Genomic DNA, 26286 nt, shown 5'->3' with positions numbered 1-26286 from the left:
AGTAGAACAGTGGGGGCGGGGAGACGGGTGGGAGCAGCGTTGTGGCGCGGCTGTGGGCGTGGTCTAGGTGGGCGGGGCTTCCGTTGGGCGGGCATATTAACGGCTGGGCAGAAGGGTGGGTGGGGTTTCTGATAGGGCGTGGCCGCGGGCGGGGCTGCGGGACGGAGCCGCTGTGTGGGGGGTGCCGCCGTGTGGGGGGTGCCGCCGCCATGAGCGTGGCGCTGCGGAACGCGCAGCGCGCTGTGCCCGTGCGCCGGGCCCCGCTTCGCCGCGCCGTGTGCGCCTTGCGCGCCGCCCTGGGCGCCTCCCGCTTCGACGTAGGGCTAGTCTGTGCCAGCAACGCGTTGATGCAGCGACTGAACGGCGTCTACCGACACTGCCCGGAGCCCACCGACGTCCTCTCTTTCCCGTTCCACCAAGTGGAGGCGGGGGAGCTGCCGCGGCCGTGCTGCCGCGGCGAGTACAACCTGGGGGACATCTTCCTGGGGGTGGAATACATCCACCAGCAGTGCCGCGAAACCGGGGAGGATTTTGACGCTATCCTGACGGTGAGGGGGCCCCGCCCGGGCCTGGCGGGCGGTGGGGCGGCCACGGGGCTCGGTCAGTAACGCGTGTTGTGCTCCCGCTCCCCGCGCAGGTGACGGCCGCCCACGGATTGTGCCACCTGCTCGGCTACCGGCACGACACGAAACCCGAGTGGGAGCAGGTGCGGGGCCGGGGAGGGTGTGCGGGGTGCGGCATGGGGTGGACCGGAGGCCCCGGTGCTGGGAACCGGGATTCCGCCGGTGCTGACCGCCGCTGCTCCCGCAGATGTACCAGAAGGAAGTGCAAATCCTGGAGGAGCTGAACCGCCTGACAGGCTCCCGCCTGCGGCCCCTCACCGCCGGCCTCTTCTGAGAGGCTGAGAGGGGCTGGGGCTCCGCCGGCGCCGCCCCGGACGTGGCGTGGGGATGGTGGCGCAGGGGCCCGGCGGCCGCTGTGCCCCGGCGCTGCTGCTGCTGCTCGGCCTGGCCGCGTTCGCCCTGCCGCCGTCCCGAGCCGCCGCCTCCGAGCCGCCCGCCGTCGCCCTCCGCGCTGGCCACGCCGCCTCCTCGCTGCCCGCCGCCGCTGCCGCTGCGCGTACCAGGTGAGCGGCGGCGGCGTCCGACCCCTGGCCGGTCCTGCCCCCCAGATCTCCCCCGTCGTGCGGTCTTGGCCATCAGCTGGTAAAGGGCCTGCTTCGACTACTGGTGCATTTTTGGGTCGTTTTTGGAAGGTGTTATTGCAGCTGTCCGAGGGCTTTTGTCTGTAGAATATCCTGAGTTGTAACAGACCTCACGGGGATCATCCAGTTCCCAGATGCATTCTTTTTCCCTACTTCTCTGGAGCGCATCCTCCCGCCTTTGTATCCAGCTTACAAGAGTTAGCCTGGGTTACATGTCCGTGGTTTCACCATGTACCCCACGTCACCCTCAGGGTGAGCAAGACTCTTCACTCCTTGACCCGCTGCAAGAAAGGCTCCTGGTATGTGCCACCTCGCCAGGATGCCTAGTGGCCCCTGCAGCACACACTGCCCTGACTTCCCATACTTCTTCCCCTTCTGAGTACCACAAACTCAAAAAGAGGAACAGCTTTCTTCCCAACAGTTTCATCACAGGATTGTAGGGTAAAAAAGAAAAACGTGTAATAGCCTCAGTGTGCTCCCAGAAAAATGGTATCCCTTTGTTCTCCCCAGATACCTGTTGTATGATGTAAACCCCCCTGAAGGGTTCAACCTTCGCAGAGATGTCTACATTCGTATTGCTTCCCTTCTAAAGACCCTGCGGAAAAGTGAAAATTGGGTGTTGGTTCTGCCTCCCTGGGGACGTCTTTATCACTGGCAGAGCCCTGATATCCTCCAGGTCAGGCTCGCTTGGTCCGAGTTCTTTGATATCCCAAGCCTCAACAGGAACATCCCTGTCATCGAATATGAGCAGTTCCTTGCAGGTAGGATATAGAATCATGCAGTCTACAATTAATTAAATATTTGATATGGTTTCTTAAGAGGTTTTCCTTATGTGTGCCTTTATCCTTTTATGTAAAATAATCATAGAGGTGGCAAGAGGAGCAATGGGAAGGAGTTTTGCTGAGCTACACAACCATTAGGATGGAACAACCCAATTACTTGGCAGCTTGTTTGATGTAGCACTGCTGCCCCCTTGATTTCTGGGACCCCCAAAGACAGACAATTAATGCGTGTGGTTAAATTCACCTGTGGTATTTCTGTGTGGTTTTGACCATAAGGAGGGAGGCAGCTTGTTGAAATACAGACAAGCCACCTTTTTCCTGGATATGTTGGTTGGACAGTAAAAGTTGTGAAGCAGGTTCTTCCCTGAACTTCTTTTTCATCGTTGATACTGCACATACTTGAAATATCCCCAGCTTTTTGTGTCTAAGAGAAAGGCTTTCCATAAGAAAGTGAAGTTGGTTCTTTTAGGATTTAATGCCACATTGAGCTAATCACCAAATGTTCAATTTGTGAGCACTGCACACTGGCATGTTCAGCAGAGGAAATAAAGGCCACTAAATGTAACACCTCTGCAAGGAGCTCTGAAGAGAAAGCTGTTCCAAGAAAATACTCGTTGCGACCCTGAACTTTAGGAGAAGAAGGGCTTGTACTTGGCATTTTTCTTGGAGGCACTCTTCCTGTGGCAGCTGCTTACAGCACTGAAAACCTGTGTGCTTTATAGTATGTTTTACCCAGGTGACAGTGATTCTGCTGCATTTAGCACATTAAATCACCCACAGAGCTGGGTGGGATAGTAGGTGATCACATTGCTTGACCCTTTTACCCTTTCTCACTCTCAAAGAACTTCCTTTCCTTCTTTATAGGGAAAATGGGGAAGAGAGAGTAGTGTAATATTAGCATTTCTAGCATATTTTTAACTGCAACTGATGCTTGTTCATACCTTTACAGTATGGGTTTTAATGCTTATAAATCCTTTGCTTTGCCTTCTGTTCAGAGTCAGGTGGGCCCTTTATTGAACAGGTTTATGTGCTACAAGGCTATGCAGAAGGATGGAAAGAAGGAACATGGGAAGAAAAAATAGATGAAAAACCATGCATTGATCAGCTGGTGTACTCCAAAGACAAACATGGTTACTACAGGTAACATCGAGCGTTCCTTCTGGTGTTTTCAGTTATATTCAGAGAGATATTTGCCTGCTGTAGATATCTGGGTTCTTGGAGTTCACTTTGTTTTTAAGAAGCCTATATACAGTAAAACGTTGTATTGATATGAGAAGATCTGATTCTGTAAAGTTGCTACACAGAAAAGCAGCATAAAGGAGCTGGCTGGTTTATTTGTATCATATGTAGTTTTTTAGGATGTTTTGTTCTTTAGATGACATTAATTTAAAATACAAGCCTGTGAACCAATCCTTTGTGTTCCCTTTTAGAGGCTGGTTCTGGGGTTACGAGGAAACACGAGGCCTAAACGCCTCTTGCTTGTCTGTCCAAGGATCAGCCTCTATTGTGGCTCCCATCCTTCTGAAGAACACTTCAGCACAGTGAGTTACCTTGTATAACAATTTATTGTTGTGTTATTGTCCTACCCCATTGCTAGGTGGGAAGAGCAGGGAGAATTTAAAGGGTTGTCCACTGTTGAGATACTTCATCACTGAATTATTGTACTCTGTTAAAATAATTACAAGAGAGATTTACAGCGCAAGAAACACTTAACTGTAACTTTTGTTAAAGATTGCAGTGCTAAAACCTAAGATCAAATAGCCTTGAGCTCCTTTATATTCCCTGTCAGGCAGCTTCTGTGACACATACCTCCACAGTATCATCAATATCCCTACATCATGCAGTGGAAGAAATGCTGAACCATCAGCTGTTCCATATGCTACTCCACAGCACATGTAATTTTACATCTCTGGCAGTCTCCTGTGCAGTGGGAAGAGTCCTGGCTCTATTAGTTGTTCTCCATGTGAAAGCCATTCCATGCCTTTGATTGTCACCACTGCCAATCTTCGAACCTTATCGAAAAGTTCAGCAGGATCCTGCACACTGAGTGTGGGTAAACCTGTTACATTGCAGTACAAATTACATGTTCTTTCCAGTGCTCTTCTCTTTTTCTGCTAATTCTTGAGACACAGGTTCCTTGTTTTGACCTCTGAGTGTTGCCTTGATATTTGCATCAAACTGTCCTCATTCCTGGCCATCATGACCTTCAGTTATTAGATTAAGCCAGGTTTTGATGTTTTTGTTTTTTTTTTTAGTACGCTTGCTCCTATGCTAGAATTCATCTGCCACTTAGTTGTCCAGTGATCAGACTTCTCTAATTCTTCATAGCTGGCCTTGGCTGCTCTGAGAATTTTAAAATAATTAAGCTGTGTCACCTAATTTCACACCCTTCTGTAGGTTGTTTAGGAATATGGTGAAGAGACCTTGCACTTGTGACCCCCCTCAGCAATGAGAACCATGCATTTATCCCTGTCTCTCAACTTTTTTTTTTTTAAATCCATGCAAGAACCTTTCTGTGCCAAGTTTTCTTAAACACCTTTAATGAAAGCTGTCCGGAAATCTTGTTAGGCAGTGTCAATGAGATGTCCCTTATCTTCATGTGTGCCAGTGTCTTCAAACTACTATGATTGTTCAGAGCTCTCATCTCCCATATTGCCCTTCTGGCTGGACAACCAGTTGTGTGGCCCTAGCACTGGATTTTTAGCCCTCAAGTATGGTCACTTCAAGGAAACTTCTCAATGCATTTTGATTAGTAACCTCAATCACCTCCAATCATCCTGTTAGATGTAGAGCTGCTTCTTCACCAGCACAGTCTAGTCTGTTTCCAGGTGGTTTAGGGCATTCCATGCAGGTGTCCAGCTGATGATCAACAGAGATAATCCAAAGCTGATTGGTTATTTGCTTCCTCTCTTTTTAGTAGAAGGAGATGCAGATAATGACCTTGATTCCTTTTAGCAGAAGCATTTCTCGGTGTGTTTTCTTATCAGTGTGCTCACAAACTAAATCTGCATCTCTTATTCTCTGGAATACTTGAAGCTCTCAAAATCTCTTCTGCTTCTTAGAACTTTGATGGTGCTAAGTTTTTATGTTTCCAGTACACAATCCTGAACTGTGTTTATTTGTGAGAAGGCAAGCTGCTGTCTACTACCACACATTTTGGTAATGTCTCTGTGTTATTTGATCTGTTGTTTTACTGTAGGACATTTTATTTTACATGTGGAAAACACCTTCCCTGGGTTTGTTTTCATGATTTTCTGCTTGTTCCCAGAGGCTGTCATGTGCTCTGAGGCTAAGCATTATCACACAGGTCACTTTTCCCCTTTGGATCACTCTCCCTGTTAGAAATCTAATTTCTCCTATAGCAACTATTACAAAGACTGTGAGGGGTGGTTAATGCTTGTTATTGTTTAAGTCTCAGAGTCAGGATATCATTTTTTATGGAAAAGAGCAGGCACAGGGATTGGTATGGTTCCCTTCTCTCTCTAGCAGACTGTGAGTCACAATTTGCCTTGTAGAGAACTAGAATTTGTCTCATAGGAGCCTCATTCCCTCATTTCCAGGAGTCTGTCCCTCATTCCCCATGTTCCCTTAGCAAACAGACTATGGTCTGTACTTTATCCTAGCAAATGTGTAAAGAAACGTCATAATGTAAGTTCTGTTCCTAAGGGAACTGCACTCAGTTTTACAATTTTCAATAGGTCAGTGATGTTAGACAGAGCTGAAAACCTTCTTCATGACCACTACGGAGGGAAAGATTATTGGAATGTGAGTATTTTACAGATAGCTTCTCTAGACTTTTTCCTTGGCTCTGCTAAAAATTCAGTAACCAATGTGTGCTTCAGTTTTGCCTCAGGTTTTTTGTCTTGAAAGTCACTTGTGTCTTCTGTTTCAGCAATGTGTGCTAACATGGTTTTCAGGCTGCTGTGGATTAATGTGACACAGGAATTTGCCCTGCTGTCTTGTGCCTAAAGGCCCAGTGCTGCAGATCATGGTGATTGAAAGGATCTCCCCATATAACACATCTAAAATCAGAAGGGAGCAGTTTCTTATCTAGTCAACCTCAAGATTAGTATTTTCAAAAGAATTACGTAAAGTGCTCATTATTGTCCCAAATCCATCCCCATTGGCTTCAAAGGCAAAATTCCCATGGGTTTCAAGGCAGAGGTCTATGGTAAAATAATTCCTGTCATAAAAGTTTGAAGAAAATGTTATGGTTCAGACACAGCAAAATGGAACATGCTGTGGAGTGCTTGATATAGTTGAAATTCCTAAGAAAAACTGACTGTCATGATACTACAAAACAAATTACATGGACCTCAGTCTTGTAAACATCTGGCTATTCACTTGAGATATGGCATGTTTTCAGAAGTGGACCAAGCACTAGTTTGCTAGCCTTGCATTATTCATTGAGAACGGCCCCTCAAAGAAGAAAATGCAACCCAGGTACCATATTTGAGTATGACTTGTCCTGTAAAAGCAGGCATGAAATCCACATGGCTCCCATAGCTCATATTTCTTAGCAGTAGCACTTTAAACGTTGTCCCAGTGGTTTTGCCTGATGTCCAAACAAAAATTTACACACTGCAGCATGGGCCCAGGGCCTCTTCTCTTTTTTCCATGTTCCTCTGAGAGGCATCTCTCCCTTCTTTGTTTCTTTGCAGACAAAAAGGGAAAACTTGGGATTTCCTTAATTCTTTTGCCTGTTAATAAAAAGGCTGCTTGTGCCTATGTGCAGTGGTAACTGCATCACAGAATCTTAGAGATGACTACTCACAAGTTAAGGAAATAATTCCTTTTTTGTCCTTTTCCCACTGAATTTCATAGGCGTGTCTGTGGCTAGATGCATAATATTTTTAAAGCAGGTTTTATTCTTAAAGGTGTTTAGCACACTAAAGTGTTTGCCCAGCTTTTGTTTCCAGAAGTGAGGTATATTGCTAGGGTGTTTAATTTGGTGTATCGTGTGTTCTTTTGTGTAAATAACTGCAGTGTCCTCCCTATACTTGTGTATTGCAGGAGCAGGTGAGTATGCTGGTTATAAATGTGATGATAATTAGAAATAAACTATTTAAGCTTGGATAAAATCATTGCTTAGAGTACTGCATAGATGTACCAGAAGTAACTGCATCCTTGAAGTGCTGTGTGTATGAAACTGTCTCCACCTACTAATTTTTAGCTCTCCTTTTTCTGACTCAGTGTCTGCTTTTATTCCAACAGACCCGTCGGAGCATGGTGTTTGCTAAACACCTCCGTGTGGTGGGAGACAGGTTCAGGAAGAAATACCTTCAATCCACTGATGAGGCAGACAGGACTCAGTACAAGGAGGACTGGACACAGATGAAGGTAAAATCCTTAACAGTCTGTTTCCCATAACAAATATTTTATTTGTGTATTCCTGGCTGTGTGCTGCAGGGCACAGTGGAAGGTACACATGAGCGAAACACTTCTGCTCACATCGAGGTGGACACGCATGTTCCTCATGCACCTTCTTCTCCCTGTGTGACACAAGCTAACAGAGTCTGTCAAGGTGTCCTTTATTGGTTCTGAGGGCCAGATCTTTGTTGCTCTCATTTCAGTAAAGGAAACTTGAATTTCTTCCTGTTTTCAGCATTATGTGTGGGTGTAAAGTTCAGCTGCCAGCTGCCAGTTGAGGATTTATTTGGTCAAGGAGAGGAGGTTTTGCTTACAAAGATTTGGCATTCCATTTTCTCTTGCATGATGGTGGCCACCCAAGATGTCAATGTTGCAACAAATGTCCCAAGCTACTTCCAGTCCATACTTAAAAATTTCTGTCTGCAACTAGAGGGATTCTGTGCCTTATTCAGAGATCATGCATTCTGGCTTTTCAGTGTGAGTAGTGATGCTCTCAAGTTCTAAAGTTTTGATCTTTCATAGGTTAAGATGGGCACAGCTCTAGGTGGCCCCTACCTTGGGGTTCATCTCAGAAGGAGAGACTTCATTTGGGGTCACAGAGAAGACGTGCCTTCCCTGCAAGGAGCAGTAAAGAAAATCCACAGCCTCTTGGAGACACTTAAACTTAAAAAAGTTTTTGTAGCCACTGATGCTGTTGAGGAAGGTAGGCAGATCACAGTCACTTCAGGATTGGAAATTTCTGAGGAGTGCAGCAATTACCGCTGGCTCCCCTCCCTCCCTGCAATGCTGTGAATTTTGGCACTGAATTGTAAAACTTGTTGGTAGATTTTGGTGTCTCTTGCTCTGTAACTGTTCACCCAGGGTTTCCTTAAACACAATGTGTGACAGCAGCAAGTTGCTGTTCATAATGTAGAGATGAATTCATATCTTTCCTTCTTTAAGAGATTGAAGTGCTCAAGAAACTGCTGCCTGAGATGGTGAGATTTGAACCCTCTCTGGAGGAGCTGGAACTCTATAAGGATGGAGGCTTAGCTGTGATTGACCAGTGGATTTGCGCACATGCAAGGTAGCAAACCTGACTTTTATTCAGCCAAAGCTTATTATTCAGCACTGTCGCAAAACTGAATATGATTTTTGTCCCAAGGTTGTTTGCAAACAGTGTAAGACATTATCTAATCAATTATATAATTGAGATGTGTGTAGTAGATGTGTAATGGTTATATTTTCTGTGTATGTATGATAATTTTATTATCATATCATTTCACTGAACAGTGAAGTTCATTGGACTGAAATCTAATTACTTGCATTTTAAAAACTTGCCCTCCCCTCACAAACCCTTTTTGATTTTTTTTTTCCACAGGTATTTTATAGGCACCTCAGTTTCAACATTTTCCTTCCGAATCCATGAGGAAAGGGAGATCTTGGGATTTGATCCAAAAACAACTTATAACCGATTTTGTGGTGAAACAGAGAAAAACTGTGAGCAGCCAGCTCACTGGAAAATTGTATATTAAACACAGAGAAACACAAAGGTTTTGCTGGAGTTCAAAATTATAAGGAAAAATCATGGGGAATTACTTGTCTTGGAACGAAGTATGACCAGTCCTGCACTCTCAGTTCCTGCTCTCCTTCCAGCGTGGGTATGACATGGGGTAGCTGTACTGCTCAGTGTCTCTGGACCTCACAGCACTTCTATGTGGCAGCTGCACCTGGGTCCCCCAGTATGTCCTGCTCTTGCTGCCGTGTGGTCCCACACATACCAGGTGGGTTGCTACAGACCACAGGGGCCTCTTGGCTGCAGAGCTGTGATGGGAAGCGGCAAAGCAATGCCCAGGATGTGGCAGTTCAAGCCAGCCTCGCCTGCTGAAGCATTTCTTACCTGTCCATTGTTTTCTCTGTGAGTCTGTGGTCAATTTTTAACTGCAGGGCTGGGGGTCCTGGCCATGTCACCAGGAGTGCTTACCCTGGGAGCACTGGTCTCTACCCAGGAAGGGACCAAGCTGCCACTAGAATAAAAGCAGGGGGAGGTGCTCCCACTCTAAGGGCCTGCAAGGCCCATTCCTTGGGGACTCATCTTTCATATGAAGGCACATTACCTAGTGGAGAAACCTGGTGGAGCAGGGCCAAGATTCCGTTTTCCTGAGGTAGCTCTCTCCTCTGCCTGCCACAGCACTGGCATGGGGAAGGTGGGTGTGTTCAGCACTTCACCTGGAAGAGGGGTGGCCCTCTCAGGAGGGTCCTGATTGCTTCAGGGCTTTGCTTTTCCACTGGTTTGTGTCCACAAAGGAAAGACACGTGGAAGGCAGAACCATCACCACAGCCCTGTACTCAGCAGTCCATCAGCTTTCCCCACAGTGAAGGTGGTTAAACCCTTCAACTATTCTGCAAAACTCTGCACCACTGCAGATCTGCAGAACAGCTGTTCGTCCACAGGGGGCTTCTGACATGTGTTGCCTATTATGTATCTGGAGGAATCCAAATGCTTATTTTGTGTCTCTACAAGTGTGGCCAAAGCCACACACACACGGAGCAATAACAAATTCTCATGCTGTACCAATAGAAGCAAACATTAAATAATATTATTTCTTAGACAATTGTTGGGGATAAAATCTAATGCAAAGAAAAAATCTAAATATAAAAAATCCAGCTGCTGGTGCACACTGATACAGTGTTTCTGCTTTTGAGCTCAGTAGGTGTTTTTTTCTTTCCTCCTTTCCTTCTTCTGTGAGCTCCCTTTAATTTCATTACATTTCCATTTTTGTCGTCTATTTTTAGCTAAATAATACTGATGGTGTCAGTCATACAGTGCCCAGGATTTGTCTCGTAAGTCAGCCGTGCTGCTCAGGCCTCAGCACGTCAGGGTGCATGCACCCCCTGGTGCTGGTGTTCCCAATCGCGGCAAAATTTCAGGCAAGCGTTTAAGTGTCCCATTGCTGTTGGCTGGTGTCCAGCAGTGCCTCTTCATCACTATTAAGAGTCCATTTCTGGTGGCCCAGGTTAGCCTAAGCTTTCTAGCACTCTCTAAATTAATGGGACTGGGGATTCCAGTATGCACCACAGAGGTTTTTTCAGGGAAATCCCTTGAGCCCCAAATCCATGTGAGTCCAAAGCAAAAATCCCTGGACGCTGAAGGCAACAGGATGCTTCCTGAGAATTTTGAAGTATTCAATGTATCCTAAATGTTAGATTTGAATGAATGCTGATTGTTCAGGATTGTGTGTTTGGAGTTGCTGGTTTAGAGATGGCCAGGTCTGGATTTGGATTTGTAGGCACCGAGAGTTCTTTGTGTCAGGTCTAGGTTTGGATTTGTGGGACTTGTTGGAGAAAAGAAGGAAATGGAAATGCACAGCTCGGTTCTTGGAGAAATTATCAGGATGGGAGAAGAGAGGGTGTGGAACTGCTGGGAGCTCCTGGAGTGAGGGAGAGGATCCAAGGATGGGAAGCAAAAGCTGTGGAACAAAGCCCAAAAAGGGGGCGGGGCAGCAGGGACACCATGGGGGAAACAGGGAAAGAATCCCTGCTCCAGGAACCCAGCAGGGGCCAGAGTAGGATAATTTTCTCTTCATTGTCTCTTGGTGGAATCCTAATAATGAAGGTCAAAGACCATGATTAGTTTGTGACTAGCTTTGGAATAAAAGGTGCTCTTCCAGAGGGAATTTTAATACCTGTTGAAATTCTGTTGGATAAAGGAAAAGAGGGAGGAAGTAGCTGGGGAATGAACAGGTGGCTTTTTGGTGGATACAGGGAAAGACATAGGAAGGGGCTTTTAGATAAAATACACCTCACGGGTGCCATCAGGAAAAGCCAAAACTGCCCTGTTTTCCAAGCTCTGACATTCCAGAGGAGTAAACAGTGGTTAGCACATCTATTTTTGTGTTCCTTGTATGCCCAGTGCTTTGTTGGGAAGAGATAATATTAGGAAATTAACAAATCCAGGGATGTAATTCCTGATAGTAAAGCCCTGCAGGCCCAGGCTTTCATATTCTTCCAGCACCCAAATGCAACAGAGGGAATCCCGGAGGAAGTGGAAAATGCTATCACTCCATTCATGGCACTCCTCGGACATTGAAAGCAGCAGAAGCAGTAAGAACAGAGTTGGAACCAGACTCCAGCTGGGTAAGGCAGACACCAAATCCTTTAGAATTAGAACTGAGCAGCAGTGAGAAGAATTAATTGCTAAATTTGTACCCCCATGGATTCCTGAGCAGGATCCCAGCAGGGAAGACTGGAGGGATACTCCACAAGAAAGTCCAAACTAGGGACTGTTCCCAGGTGGGAGCAGCGAGCCTTGGAATTGCCTGAAGGGAAGAAAGAGTGATCCTTTCAGCACAAGAATCAGCTGTCAAACGTGGTGATGTTATCAGACCATTCCTCAGGAGTGTTTAGTTCCCAAGCCAAGTCAGTCTCCTGCCCTGTGAAGCTCAGAAATCTCAGAAGAACCCAACTGACACAGGGAATGGACTGGCAGATAAAACTGCTGGGGAATGGTAGGGACAATCATCCTAATAGAGGGCCTCCTTTTGTACAGGAATGGTGCAAAAATCACCCAAAAGAATAAGAGTCAAATGGGATTTACAAATTCCTTAGAGACCACAATCCAGTGGGAAGGCTGAGAGAGGGAAACAGCCTGCAAATAAGCCAGATCTGCCAAAACCTTCAGATGGCCACATCCTGGCATTGCTGAGGAATTTAGCCAAGCTCCAAGCAAAAGGTGAGCCTCTATGGCATCCTTAATGGGAGACCATATCCAACTGTGACTTCCTGGAGAAAGGCTTGGGATAGGTTATCCCAGTTTTCAGACAATATGTCATTTCCTTGGGAAAACCACTTTGATCATTGCATAACTTTATTGTTTGAGCCTCAGCAGTCACCTGGGATATCCAAGTCCATTCTTCCCAGGAGGGAGACTGGGAGTACGTCCAGACATGGAGAATTTCTGGGAGAGCCTTGGAGAAGAAAGAGGGCTCTAGCTTTGTAGGTCTTTGACATAACCCATCATGTCCACAACTCCTGTTTGATCCCAGTGGATTTGTCCTCTTGGATTAATCCTTAGCAGCACTAACTGTTTGGAATTAAGCACCCTTTGGGACATTTTTCCCATCTGTCTTGGTTTGAAAAGACGGGTGTCTCCTAAGGAAGGCAGGAGACTCCCCTGAAATGGAAAATGTAAACCCCCTCCCTCTGAACCGTTATAAATTAAGGGGGGCTCTCAGGCAAAGATATGGGAGTAGGAATAATAGTCCTTTATTAGGGAAGAAAATAAAATAAACAATGCAGTAATACAAAACAGCACTGACAGAGTCAGAATATGACCTGACACCCTGTTGGTCAGGGTGGTAGTAGCAGTCCAATAGGAATTGTGGCTGCAGTCCTCCTGGAGTGGCAGGTGTGGTTTTGTTGAAGTAGTGATCCTGTAAGAAGGGGGTAGTTTTCCTCTGAAGATCCAGTAATGGTGTAGATTGGTCTGGGCTTCCTCTGAGAATCCAGTGGGAAAAGCCCAACTGTGGTGTTCCAAATCTCAGATTATATCCAGGAAGGAATGCTTGGCTCCTCCTTCAGTGGAGCTTCTCACAACGGGCTGATGTACTTTTATCAGCCGTGCAGTAACGGTCACTGGCCCTTTAACAGAAGGTATCTCCTGAAGGGAGGATTGGTTGTGGAAGAGATAAAGAAAACTGCACAATTAACAGGAGATAACTGCCCCACCTCTAGCAAATGGCCGTAGAATACACACCCCCAGCTACATTTTCCAACCTGAAACACCATGGAACCTCTCCATCCTGCCCTTCAATTCTGTTGCACACAGAAGGAAAACCCAAAACCCTGTGATTTCCCCTATCCTCTTCACTTTGCCTCCGCTTTTCCTGTGAGATTTTGGCTATCAAGGCTTGGATGTGAATTAGGCAGGGGCCCCCTGGAAGCTCAGTTCGAGGTGGGATTAGAGCAGTGATGGAACCACCATGGATTCTCCCAAGGTTTGGTGTGAGGAGCTGCATCTTGGGATGGGCTGGATTTTGTGCTGTTATGGGCTTTTTTTTTTTCTGTTTGCCTTTTGGGCCACCTCAGAGAAAGAGCTGGAAACCAAACCAACTAAAGCGGATCCTCAGATTCCTGTCCAGACCTTCAGAGGAGGCACAAATCCATGTGGAGCTGCGGAAAGTGGGAATAATTGAGACTCAGGATTCTGCACTTGCTTCTTTTAATGTGTTTGGAGATGCAGGAAACACCAAATCCCAAAGGAATTCTGTGTCTGTAACATCAAGTGCAACCTCTTTAAAGCCATGTCCTTGGAGTGGGGTTTTCCCAAGGATAGATCCAGATGGGACATGTAAAAGCCTCAGTGAGGATTTCCAGCCTTAACTTCATAGCCTTTAGAAAAGCTTAGTAGCCAAACAATATCAAATTTCTATCAGATTTGTATCAAATACGTGTTTAAATCTGGGACTGCTCTATTCCCTGGATGGGAAAGTCCTTGAAGCAGCCAAGCTGAGGCATTCTTGAGAATTCCAAGAGTTGTGTCCTTATGATTCTTAATACAATATTTAAATAGTTACTATTGAGTTGAGACAGTATCAAGTAGATTTGTTAGAGTGGCAGAAATGCTTTTTCACCTGGAAAAATCATTTCTGGAGGTGGGTTGGGATGACCAACACTCCTTATATCAGAATGAACTAGTCTTCATTCTTTTTCCTTTTTTTCTTTCTAGATTGTGGATCATTGGGGAAAATATTTGGGATAAAGAAATGAAACACACGAGGGAAGCTCCATGTTCTGAAGAGACTGCTTTAGTATTGTTTTTTACCAGTGTGGGTAAAAATTTTTTACCAAATGGGACGTGCCTAGTCTTGTCTGGTCCCTGCTGCTCAACCAAATAGCAGCACCTGTGGTCTTTTCTCCCCAGAGACACTACTGGTGGGTTGCAGCTGGGCACGTGGGGACAAGCCCAGGCATGCCCGAACTCCAATGCTAATGGGCTGGAGTTTGTTGGTAAAAGAGGGTCACTCCTCAGGCCTCCCTGTGCTGGAGAAACCTTTTAAGGCGGTGGAGAAGAAGGAGTCGGTCTTCATGGAGGGTTTAAGCCAGAGGGTTTTTTTCTCGGGTGCAGTAACAGCTCCATGAGGCCTCCCCCAGGGCGTGGTGTGCCCATCCTTTTACCCAGGGGAGGGGGGGGAACACAGGGACCACCAACCAGGCACAGGGGTGTTATGAATAAAAAGTTATCAATTTTTTTAAGGTTGCAAAGTTAAACAAGTTGAATCAATTACTGTTAAATTGAAGGTTATCTGTATGTTGCAGCCACCTATTGTTAAGAGTTCTTCTTCAATTACCTATTAATGGTTGGTGATTAGCTATTGTCCCCGCCTGATGCTTGCCAGGGATGACACTCGAACCCGCAGGTAGCAGGGGTGGAGTGACCTCTGAGCTAGTATGCAGATGAGAATGCATTTCACCAGATTTTGCAACGTTCTGGAAAAAAAACACTAAAAACAACGAGCCAACATGGAACTAAGAGACCTAAGTGACATCTAAGGATGAGGAACTTAATCCAATATCTGCTACGATCCTTTTACTTCTCACCCTAACCTTAAAAGGTCTTAACTAGAAAGAGGACCTGAAATGTTAGACTGAAAAAGTGGAATTTCCTACTTTCCCGTGAGGACGGAATCCCCAGCTCTGCCTGCCGACCAGCAGACACAGCTGCATCACCCTCCTCCTCCGTGCCACGCCTGGGAGCAGTGGCAACGTGGGCGTGACCCATCGATTTCTCCCCACCTGAGCTGATTCTTTTTAATAAAGGCATTAAAAAGGAGAAAGATCTCCTGCCCCGTTTATTTCATAGTGAGGCTCTACAGCATGGCGTCTCTGCGCCCTCTGGACTGGCGGCAGTGCGCTCTTTGACAACGCGCACTGGCAGGGGCTATCTCCGTAGCTCCACACAGCAGCGGGGCGCCCCGCCGGCACACCGCCCCCGCCCGGGGCAGTGGCACGGCTCAGGAAGACCGGGGGACATTCTGCTGAGGAGACAACCCTGCAGGGGGTGGCAGCGTGGTCCTGGACGGCAACAGCAGCAGGCTCTGTGGGCAGGTTGCCCCTGCCGGGGGAGGCTTCGCAGCTCCGTGCATGGTTTCGTGGTGTGCTGTGGCTGCTCTACGCGTCTTCCTTCCCCCTGCACCTGGCACGGTGTCCCTACACTTCCCGTTGCCTCGACGGGTGGTACATGCTGTGTCCCCTCCGCCGTCATCACGTCCCGCTCTAATTGATTTAACAAGTCGACAACAAGCCTCCAGGGCTTTATAACATTAAGGATGGTCTCGTCGCCCATGGAGGCAACTTCAAGTATAAACTGGGTAGCCTGTTCCTAAGTTAAGCCTAGGGAGGCTTCTTCAGTCTTATCTAGGCTGTGGCTCTTACACCACACCAGTAGGGCTAATGGAGCCAGCTCATCATATTTTGCCCCTCTTTTCTTTAAAAGTCCATACCTTTAGGACAGGGTCTTCCTGTAGTGAAACCCACGCACCCGTGTTCCCTGCGGTGTCTCTAATCCACAAAAAGGGGGAAGGTTTGGACCTATCACGGCTCTCTATGCCTTTCTTCGCAGCTCAAAGGCTGCTGGCAATTCTTCCTGGTTGCCCCATGGCACTGGACAGTGCTCTTCACAGCTCAAAGACTGCAGGCAGCTCCTCTTGGCTACCCCGCAGTGCTGGATGCCACTCTTCTCTGCTCAAAGGCTGCGAGCAACTCCTCCTGGTTGCCCCGCAGCTCTGTGGACACTGCTCCTCACAGCTCAAAGGCTGTGGGCAGCTCTTCTGGCTGCCCCATCTCTTTCCGTGCTCTATACGCAGCAGCTGTTGTGATTACATTGCGGTCACCAATGGGCGCAGTTTTGGAGACAGACAAGCAACATGAACAGTCAGTGTTTACTGAAGGGCAGCCCTTTTTATAAGGTCTTCAGATTTCCCACTCATACAGAGTTGGACAGATTGGACAAAGGTTTCAACTCTGCCCAGCTCCCTGGCCAATGATATAGGTGCATTCCCAGTTCACAGGGATTGGCTGGGGTCCCCTTATTTGAGCTTGAACTCAGCCTATCAGTAACACAGTCGTGGACTTGCTTACTACTTGTTCTCTACTGAACTAGGCTGGTCGAGTTGGTGTCTGTTGTGCCAAATCATTTGTGCAGCTACAGACCAGCTATAGCTGTCACATATTCAGAGTACATTCAAGCTTTCTTCACTGAAGCAATTCAACAGTGCCTCTTTTTTTATAAAATGTGATGTGTGTCACAAAGATGGATCCCCACTAAAGGTTATACACATATAAATGTTAATGACAAGAATGGTGTCTCACCCCTGCAGTTACATTTGTAAACGAGTTGATTTTCCAAAGCTAAATAATCCAGGACATTGAAGACAAAAGACAGTCTTTGTTTTTTGCAAGAGTCACCCTTAGGAAGATTTGTGTTGAGACCATCTTAGTTCCCCAAGATTCCATGTGTCACTTTGCTCTCCTGTTGTTCATAAGCCTGTGCTATGCCACAATGGACACTGAGTTCAGCTTGCCAGGGCAATATCCAAGTAGGACCTGGCTTCAAGGAGGCCCTGTTGTGTTAGCAGTTGGCATTTGGTTCCTGGTGATTGCATTGCATCGCAGAGGTCTCCTGGGTTCCCATGAGGCCCTGCTATGTCACAATGGACACTTGCTTCCATCAGATTCCATTGAGACAATGGACATTGAGTTCCACCTGCCCAGGCAATATCCAAAGGACACATGTGTTCCATGAGGCCCTGTTGTGTTTGCAGTTAAGACCCGGTTCCCTAAGATTGCATGGCATCATGGTGCTGTCCTGGGTGCCATGAGGCCCTGCTGTGTCACAAGGGACACTTGCTCGCACAAACCTTGGAAACGTCCCATTGGCACCTGGGATCCATGAAGCCCTGCTGTTTGACAACTTACTCTTTTTTCCATGAGATTCCATTTCCTCCCAATGGTTATCTTGGTTCCATGATGGCCCTCTATGTCACAAGAGAGCCTTGGTTTCTTGAGATTCCCTTGTGTCACAATGGTCTCCTGTGTTCCATCAGGCCTGGCTGTGTCATAATGGACATTTGCTTCCATGCACAGTGGCAATGTCCACGGGGCACCTGTGTTCCACAACGCTCTGCTATCTTATAAGAGACAATTTTTTCCATGAGAACCCATGAAATCGCAATGGTCACTTGGGTTCTATAAGGCCCCGCTGTTTTGATAAATGACACTTGGTTCCATGGGATTCCATTGGCCCAAAATATTCTCCTGAGTTCCAAGTGGCCATGCTGTGTCACAATGGCCCCTTGCTTCCACAAACCATAGCTCGGTCCCAGTTGCCCCTGGGTTCCATGAGGCCACATGTTCACAACTGACATTTGGTTCCACGAGATTTCATTGCATCACAATAGTCCCCAGGTTTCCATGAGCTGCACTGTGTCACAATGGACACTGAATTCATAATGGACACTGATTTTTTCCTCTCCCTGCAATATCCCAGTATCACCTGATTTCAAGGAGGCCCTGTTGTGTTTGCAGTTGACACTTGATTCCCAGAGCTTGCATTGCATGACAATGGTCTCCTGTATATCTGTACATCTTTGTACTACCCCGAGACCAGGGTCAGCCCTCAGGCCCCCGTTGTGGGAAAGCCAGACTCTCTGTGTGTGTAGGCGCTAAGACCTGAACATCTCACCCTGTGGCTGAATAAAACATCTGTGGATATTATGCAAAGGTTCTTTTTGCTTCCTTACCCTGGACTATGCTAGCAGCAATTCAGACTGCTACATCCTGGGTGCCATGAGACCCTCCTGTGTCACAATGGACACTTGCTTCCATCTGATTCCATTGTAACACAATGGCCCCCAGATGCCATAAGGCCTTGCTGTGCAATAATGGAGCCTTGTTTCTACTAGGCCTGGCAACATTCCAGTGGCACCTGTGTCCCATGGGGCCCCACTTTGTCAAAGTAAAACCTTGGATCCATAAGATTCCAGGTTGTCGCAATGGCCTGCTGAGTTCCATCACGCTGCGTTGTGTCAAGATGATTTTTTGCCATTTCTATAACTTTGAATACTATCTTCAGTATTCTAAGCAGGCATACTTGCTCCTTTTTATTTGTATGTATGCATGCTAAGAATGCCGAGGATACATAAAAGCCATAATAATGGTACAGAAAAGAATAAGCAAAAAGTCATCTTGGCATCAGTGACAAAGTTTATCCTCATGTAACTCAGCAGACCACTGTGTCACAAAGGAATCTGATGGGACCAGGTGTTCATTAAGGCACAGGAGGGCCTCATGGCACCAGGAGACCACTGAGAAGCAATGCACGCTCTGGGAACCAAGTGTCAACTGCAAGCACAACGGGGCCTCATGGAAGCCAGATGCCACTTGGATATTGCCAGGGCAGGCAGAACTCAGTGTCCATTGTGACACAGCACAGGGTCATGAACAACAGGAGAGCACAGTGACACCATGGAATCCTGGGGAACCAAGTGTCAGTTGCAAACACAGCTGGGTCTCATGGAAGCCCGGAGACCAATCTGACATAATGGAATTCCACAGAATGAAGGCTGCATTATGGCACATCTGGGCCTCAAGGTACCAAGGAGACCACTGTGATGCAATGGAATCTTAAGGAACCAAGGGTGAATTATAAATGTTAGGAAAAAGAAATTGCCCATTTATTAAAAGTTACAGAGTTGATAAAGTTACACCCACTGTTACCAGTCTTTATTGTTACCTCGTTGATAATCAATTACTTGTTGTTCATCTCCTGTTAATTATGTGTTGTTCATCCCCTGTTAATTACCTGTCGGAAATGAATAAACTTTTAAAATAAAATTAAACAAACAAAAAAAAGAATAAACAAGAAAATACTAAGGGAGTGAAAAGGTTTTTTTTCTTTAAAACACTACCTAAACATTGGGTTGATAAAAGGTTTTAATGAAAATTAGAAAAAAGCCAGGAAAATAAGGAATAAAAGTCGGTTTTTTTCCTTAAGAACCAACTTCTTTTATTTAAAAAGAGCAAATAAAAGGACTTTTTTTCATGAAAAACACCTTTTAAAAATAGATCTTTTTTTCCCTGGAAGAAAATACAGTTACAGCATATCGATCTTAGGGTTTTGTCCTGGAAAAACAATAAAACTGATCATTAGAATTTTAGCTAAAAAAAAAAAAAAACAAACCCAAAACACACGCACCAAAAAAAAAAACACCCCCCCCAAAAAAATCAAAACCCCAGAAAACAAAAAAAAACCCCCAAAACCACAAGACACAAAACCCCAACCAACCAAAAAAAACCCCCCAACCAACCAACCAACCAACCAAAAAAAAAAAAAAAAAACCCACAAAAAAACTCCCAAAAAACCAACCCCCAAAAACAAACAAACAAAAAAAACCCCTAAAAAGTACTAAAAAGTAAACCAAAATAACCAGGATAAAGAGCTTTTTTATTTTTTTTTGTAGAAAGTGAGGAAAAAGGGGATTTTTTTCCATGAAAATTACAGAGGCATTCATGAAAATAAAGATGATTCTAAAGGCTTTTGGATTAAAAAAATATTTCAAAATGGTTTTTTTTTTTTGTTAAAAATAATAAATCTCCAGTGAGAGGTTATTGGAGAAAAAGTAAAATGAGGGAAGAGAGGAATTTTCAGGCAAAAACAAGCCCAGGGATTCAGAATTTCATTTTCTGTGCTAAAAAGCCTGGAATTAAGTACAAAATCCAGGAAATTTAGGGATTTTGCATAGAAAACAGGGGTTTTACTTACCACAGAAGGGAAGGAGGAGCCACCTGATCCCATCTCGTACCATTCCTGTGAAAAACACCGAAAATTACTAAAAATTGTTGTTTTACAGGAAAAATCCACCCCCATCCCTGGGGTGCCTCTAGAAGCCTCAAATAACCCCCAAATTACCCAAAATCTTTTAAATACCCCAAAATGCCTTTTTTTCACCCCACAGAAATCTCTTGGGGCTTATTTTGGTCCCCAATGCCAAATCCACCCCAAAAACTCAAAACTCTAAAAATATTGTCCAAAATTCCCCAAGTTTGGATCAAAATGGTTTTTCTTCCCAAATTCTCCCATTTTGGGTAAAAATATTTTTTTCTCCCAATACCCCCTCTTTTGGTCATAATGGAATTAAACAGGGATTAAACATCCCTCTCCCCCATCCTCCCCCCCACCTTTAGCCCACATCAGTCTCCATCTATATCAGAGTCACTCCAAAACCAGAAAAAAATTAACTAAAATCACCTAGATTCACGTCAAAATGGGTTTAAAATGCTGACACAACCCTCCCACCAACCCCTGCCCTTGATGCCACATCAATACCCCATTTCCACCAAATCCACACTTAAACTTCATTGAAAGGATGAATTTTTCCCCAAATCCCCCTAGTTTCAGTCAAAATGGGTATTTTTTTGCCCAGCATCCCCTAAGTTCGGATCAAAATGGGGCTCAACATCCAGGAAAACCCTTCACTCACCTTGTCCCACACAAACCCTCCCAAATGCTCAATTTGGCCTCCAAAACGGGGAAGAAAAAAAATGACCAAATTTTGGGCATGAGGGAAAAAAAAACCCTGAAATTTGAGAGAAAAGTGCACAAAAAGGGCAAATCCCTGAGACTTAGGGGGAAATGGGCAAAAAATTTAAAAAAAAAAAAGGGGAAAAAAAGTGTTTAAAACACAACAAATTATGAAACATGGAGAAAAGAGGGTAAAAGTCATAAAACTGGGGAAAGGAAAGGGTAAAAAATCTGAAATCTGGACAGAAAAAATCCTCAATTTCTGCCCATCATCAAACAACAAGGAAAACCAGGAATAAATGGGGAATGAAGCCTCTCCACCCACAGGCCCCTTGGCTCTTGAAATCCCAGGTCCCTTAAAACATGGAGTGTTTGTCCCAGAGTCACTCTTTTTACACCCAAATAAAAAATAACCAAGCCACAGCCATACCATGCAGATCTGGGCAGATTCAGCAGAATGTCAGGATGGGGGCAGGGGGAGGGGGACAGCGGAGCATGAGCCACAGCTCCAGAGAATTTGGGAACTGGCAGCTGGATCCTGTCAGGGATGGGAAATGATGGGAGTGGAACCCACAGGACACCTTGACAGATGTGACTTACAGGGATGTCATGACAGGTGTGGGACCCACAGGGATGTCACAACAGGTGTGGGACCCATGGCAATAATCCCAAATTCCCTGAACTCCCAGAATCACTGTCCCCATGGTACCCTTGGGCCCCATGACACCGGGGAAAGGACAGACCAAATCCAGATGTTTTTTACCCAAAATTAATAACCCAAGTCTCAGCGAGGAATTACAGGAAATGTGAAATTCTGGCCCAAATGACTGAAAAAGCTGAAGAAAACCAGCTGGAGCCAGGTGAGACGTTGGCAAAGAGCTTTTGCCTTAAAATGAAGACATAAAAATGGGGAAACCCTGAACCCCACAGAGATCCTTAAAAGTGTCCAGAGACAGAGACCCCACCCCCAAAGCCATCCAGGGACTCCCAAAACCACTTGGAGATTGCCCAAAACTACCCAGAGATAGCCCTCTGAACCTCCCAAACCACAAGGTCCCTCTGGGAAGATGGGGGTCCCTGGAAGGGTTTTGGGGCTCCTGATAAATGAGCTGGAGAGCATAAATTTTCAGTTGCCCTGAAAGTGCTGGATGGAGCTTAAAGACAACTGGCAAAAAAGCTGAAACGATGTAAAGATATGCACAGAGGATCACAAGCACAGCTGAAGCCAGTGGACAAATAGGTAATGAGGAATATAATGGGGTTTTTGTCAAGTTACGTGACAACAAGTAACAGTGCATGCACAAGGAAAACGTTCAAGGAAAGGTCACATGTAATATGGAAGCATTCCGTGAGTATGACCACCAGAGACCTGTGTGTGGTCCCTCCAGGACCATACCCTGTGGTAAAGTTTCACCACACACATCAGATTAAAGGAGAAATCCTTCAGTGTGTCCCGCGCAGATAAAGGACACCTGCTTTCTAATGCTCCAAATTGTGTTAGAAAGTTTATTTGCCAGCCAGTTGTGGTATCATTCCCTTGGATGGGCTCATGGATCTAAGCAGAGCTGAGAGAGTCTTGTCGGGATTTGGGGATCCCGGAGAGGGTTTGGAGCTTCTAGGGGAGATTTGGGGGAGTCCATGGGGGAGATTGGGAGTCTCCGTCAGCAAGATCCCAGCTCTCTGCCTCTTTAACCACCCCGAGTGCCTCCCAAACCACGTGGGGACCCCCTCGACCCTCCTGGACCGCCAAATCCCTTCCAGGACGCCCAGAACCACCCCTTCACCCCAAACCTTTCCCTGGGGATCCCAAACAACCTGAGGCCCTCAAAACCACCCCAGTGACCCCCAGAACTCCCTGGGCATCTCTCAGCGCCCTCAGACCTGCAAACCCCTCCAGGGACCCCCATTTATTCTCCAGGGCCTCCCTCAGTGCCTCCACAGGCCCCAAACCCCTCCGCGAATCCTCAAAGCGCTCCCACGGACCCCCGCAGCTGCCTCCCGCATTGCCGCTCCCCCGCCTCCCATTGGCCGCAGCGCCCGCCCGTCTCTGCCCCGAACCAATCAGCGCCCGCGCTCGGAGCGCTGGGGCGAAACCAAACGAGAGCGCGGGCGATGGTGCGGGTGAGGCCTGAGGGGTCCGGAAGGGACCGAGGGGGCAATTTGGGGGGCTCGGGAGGGCCCCGCCTCACTTCCCGCATGCCTCCCGCAGAGGCTCAGCCTGGAGCAGCGAACGGAGCGTCCGGTGCAAAGGAGCTGGGAGAGCAGCCCGTCCTCAAGTGCCCTTCGGGATTCCCAAGTGCCCCCTGGAGGCTCCAGTCTGCTCCCCCGTCCCCTCAGTGTTGTCCAGGACTCCAAGTGCTCCCCAGACCCCCAAATGCCGCCCCAGACTCCTAAGTGCCTGCTAATTCCCTCCCTTGCCCCAGTGTTCCCCAGGAGCACCTCGAGGACGCCCAACTACCCCACCCGATCCCCGCTGATGCCCCGGACCCGCCATTCTGCCCATAAGTGCGTCCCGCAGCCCCTCAAATTCCTCACTGACCCCGCGGGGTCAGTGCAGGGTCAGCATTTCGTGGGTCCTCGCCCCTCCCCAACCCTCTCCTCCCCCCCAGCCAGGCCCTGCTCAGGCCCCGCCCCCGCAGGCCGGAAAGGGGCGGAGCCAGGCGGAGGCTTCTCCCCCTGCAGCTCCACCCTCCGTGGCCCCCTCGTCCAACGGCGCTTGAGGCGGCGCCGAGGGGAGGGGCCAGCGCTGGACACGCCCCTGGTGGGCAGGGCCCTGCTGGGCTCTGCGGCTCCCTGGGGTTACCTGCAGGGAGTGCCACGGGGCAGGTCACGTGATTCCCCGGGGCCCTGCAGGGGCGGTGCCCCCGCAGTCACGTGACCCACCGCAGGCACTCCTGCAGGCGCCAGGGGGCGCCGGCACCCCCGCTGTCTCCCAGGGCCCGTGTGGCAGGATCCGCGCTGGGCGCCACATGGCTCCACAAGGCCCTCCGGCCACTGAGCAGCAGCTCTCTGGATACCCTGCAGCAGGCACACCCTCACAGTCACGCGGCTCCCACCATGCCCCGCCGCAAATCAGCAGCAGCTGCTGTGCACCTCTGCCTCCTGGTGGGAAGCGAGAGTCCCATGAGCCTTTGCTGCAGGGGCCATTTTGGGGGTCACATGACTGCTGTGGGGCTCTGTGGTGTGCACCATACCGGAAGTCACGCGGCTCCCAGGATGCCCTGCGGCCTGCAAGGGAGGTGCCTCCTGAGCCCCTGCGCCGGGGAGGGCCAGGCTCGAGGTCACGTGACCCCAGTGAGGCCCCACAGCCAATCAGGAGCAGTGCACGTAATGCCCTGCAGGGGCACTGTGGCCGCAGCCACTGGGTGAGGAACCAGAGAAGCCCTTGAGGATCGTGGGGTCACTTGTGGCTTATCGGGTCATTTGAGGGTCATGGGGGTCGCTTGCCAGCCAGGGAGTCACTCGAAGGCTGGGGGGCGATTGAGGGTCATGAGGCACCTTTGTGGGGCTGGGGGGTCACTGGGGGTCATTTGTGGGTCACAGGGGTCACTGGTGGGCCTGGATGCGCCCTTTTGGGCCAGGGGGGCACTGGTGGGGCTAGAGGTGCCCTCGTGGGCTAAGGTGGTCATTTGTGGGCCAGGGGCGGTCACTTGTGGGGCTGGGGGCGGCAGTTGTGGGTCAGGGGTCACTTGAGAAGCTGTGGGGGAACTTGTGTGTTGGGGAGACACTTCTGGCTCAGGAAGTCCCTTGTGGGGCTGGGGGAACACTTGTGGGACTGCCACCCCCCGTGACATGCAGCCCCCCAGGCTCTCTTGGGGACCTCCTCCTCTGGATGCTGCAATGCCACCGCCGGGCTGTAAGGGGACGCCTTTGGTAGGACATCCCCACCTCCAGATTTCAGGGGCCTGCCCTTGTGCCTCCCTCAGGTCCCCCTAACTCCCCATTTACTCTCCCTTCGACCCCGCTAGGGCCATCAAAACTGTTATGAATAGAAAGTTGTATTTTTTTTGAGTTTCAGAGTTAAACAAAAAAACAAGTCAGACCTCTTTGGTTTCGCTACCAGAGAGGGGCTCCTTAATTACCTGTTAATGGCCGGTGATTAACCATTGTCCCCCTGATGCTGGCCGCTTGCCAAGAAGACACCAGGACAGACCCTCCAAGGTAAAGAGAATAGCAGTGACATCAGAGCCAGTATGCAGATGAGAAATGCATTGCGCCCCGAATTTTTACAGTTTTTACAAGAAAAACCCCTAAAATCATGAGCCAACAAGTGACTTCAGTGACGTCTAAGGATGGGAGCATAGTCCAGTACCTGCTTGGACCTTTTTATTTCTCACCCTAACCTGAAAAGAAACTGATTAAAGAGACACCCCGGGGTGTTAGACAAAAAGCAGGAATCTGCGACTCTCCCGTGAGGACAGAATCCCCAGCTCTGCCTGCAGACCAGGACAAAGCTGCATCATCCTCCTCCTCCGTGCCACGCCTGGGAGCAACGGCGGTGTGGGCGCAACCCGTCGATTTCTCCCCACCTGAGCTGATTCTTCTTAATAAAGGCATTAAAAAGGAGAAAGATCTCCTGCCCATTTATTTCAAAAACCCTCTTGGAATGCCCACCTGGGCAACCCCAGCCCATGGTGGGGCCAATAAAGCGATGACACCCTAAAATTGCACCAGGGAGGTGGGGACACCCCCAAAACTCCCTCCCTTTCTTCCCCCACCTCTGGGATTGCCCCCAATCCCCTCTCCCTCCAAATGTCCCCAAGAGCATTTGGGCGCTTCTATGGGGCTCAAAAGCTGCTGTTGGTGGGGTCCTGGGTGTCTCCAGGGGGTCCTTGAGGGTCTTCGGGGTGTTTGGAGGGGCTCTGAGGCTGAGGAAGGGCTTTGGGGAGCGCTGGGAATCGGGAGTGGTTGGGAGCACACTGGGTGTCTATAGGGCATCTAGAAGAGATCTATGGCATTTTTGGAGGAGACTCTAGGAGTGTTGAAGAAAATCTGTGAAAGATATTGGGGCTCCAGGTAGGGGCTTGGGGGGTCTTTAACTGTTTGGAGATCTATGGTATGTTCTGGGGGGCCCAAGACAGCACTGGGGGGTCTGTGGGGACTAGGAAGTCTGTAGGGGCGCCTGAGGGTTTATCGGGCATATCGGGGCGGGGATCCCCCAAACACATGGAAGCGGGGCTCACCTGTCTTCTTCACCTCCACACGGCCGACATGGCGCCGGGGGGTTCTGGTGTCTCTCCGCCCCTTAGGGCGCTGGCGGGAGTGGGGGGTGTCGCGTCATGGGGGCGTCAGAAGCTCCCCCTGAGCCCCCAAAAATCCCTCCTGTCCCCCCGGCCTCCCATTGGCCGCTGGATTCGCGCCAGTTCACACAC

General features: G+C 48.2%; 2 protein-coding genes and 1 long non-coding RNA gene across 8 annotated transcripts; 2 read left to right on the top strand and 1 right to left on the bottom strand.

The window, feature by feature from the left end:
• Nucleotides 1-186: 186 nt before the first annotated feature.
• On the top strand, nt 187-3067 carry YBEY (ybeY metalloendoribonuclease). Of its 3 annotated transcripts, none has more exons than XR_010368868.1 (3): nt 187-548; nt 1715-1965; nt 2982-3067. XR_010368868.1 is itself a non-coding variant. In XM_064433345.1 (3 exons), the coding sequence occupies exons 1-3, from the start codon at nt 210-212 to the stop codon at nt 895-897; spliced, it is 495 nt and encodes a 164-aa protein (XP_064289415.1). In that variant the 5' UTR covers nt 187-209; the 3' UTR covers nt 898-947. The 3 variants fall into 3 exon arrangements, 2 of the variants coding, with proteins under 2 accessions (XP_064289415.1, XP_064289416.1); XM_064433345.1 differs by lacking the exons at nt 1715-1965; nt 2982-3067 and adding exons at nt 638-706; nt 811-947; XM_064433346.1 differs by lacking the exons at nt 1715-1965; nt 2982-3067 and adding an exon at nt 811-949.
• Nucleotides 951-15172, top strand: POFUT2 (protein O-fucosyltransferase 2). Of its 2 annotated transcripts, none has more exons than XM_064433343.1 (9): nt 951-1126; nt 1715-1965; nt 2982-3126; nt 3417-3527; nt 5685-5751; nt 7201-7326; nt 7879-8059; nt 8299-8422; nt 14063-15172. In XM_064433343.1, the coding sequence occupies exons 1-9, from the start codon at nt 951-953 to the stop codon at nt 14229-14231; spliced, it is 1350 nt and encodes a 449-aa protein (XP_064289413.1). In that variant the 3' UTR covers nt 14232-15172. The 2 variants fall into 2 exon arrangements, with proteins under 2 accessions (XP_064289413.1, XP_064289414.1); XM_064433344.1 differs by lacking the exon at nt 14063-15172 and adding an exon at nt 8717-9950.
• Nucleotides 15173-16760: 1588 nt separating this feature from the next.
• On the bottom strand, nt 16761-23131 carry LOC135308444 (uncharacterized). Of its 3 annotated transcripts, none has more exons than XR_010368871.1 (3): nt 22796-23131; nt 20156-21452; nt 16761-19195 (listed from the first exon to the last, which is right to left on the bottom strand). It is a non-coding gene; the product is annotated as an uncharacterized LOC135308444 (long non-coding RNA). The 3 variants fall into 3 exon arrangements; XR_010368870.1 differs by lacking the exon at nt 22796-23131 and having other exon boundaries at nt 20156-20200; nt 21345-22775; XR_010368869.1 differs by lacking the exon at nt 22796-23131 and having other exon boundaries at nt 20156-22775.
• Nucleotides 23132-26286: the final 3155 nt, after the last annotated feature.

The sequence above is a fragment of the Passer domesticus genome, chromosome 10, assembly GCF_036417665.1.
Source record: "Passer domesticus isolate bPasDom1 chromosome 10, bPasDom1.hap1, whole genome shotgun sequence".
Lineage (NCBI taxonomy): Eukaryota > Metazoa > Chordata > Aves > Passeriformes > Passeridae > Passer > Passer domesticus.
Note: the sequence above shows the minus strand (reverse complement) of the source record. Positions and strands in the feature narration are given on the sequence as shown.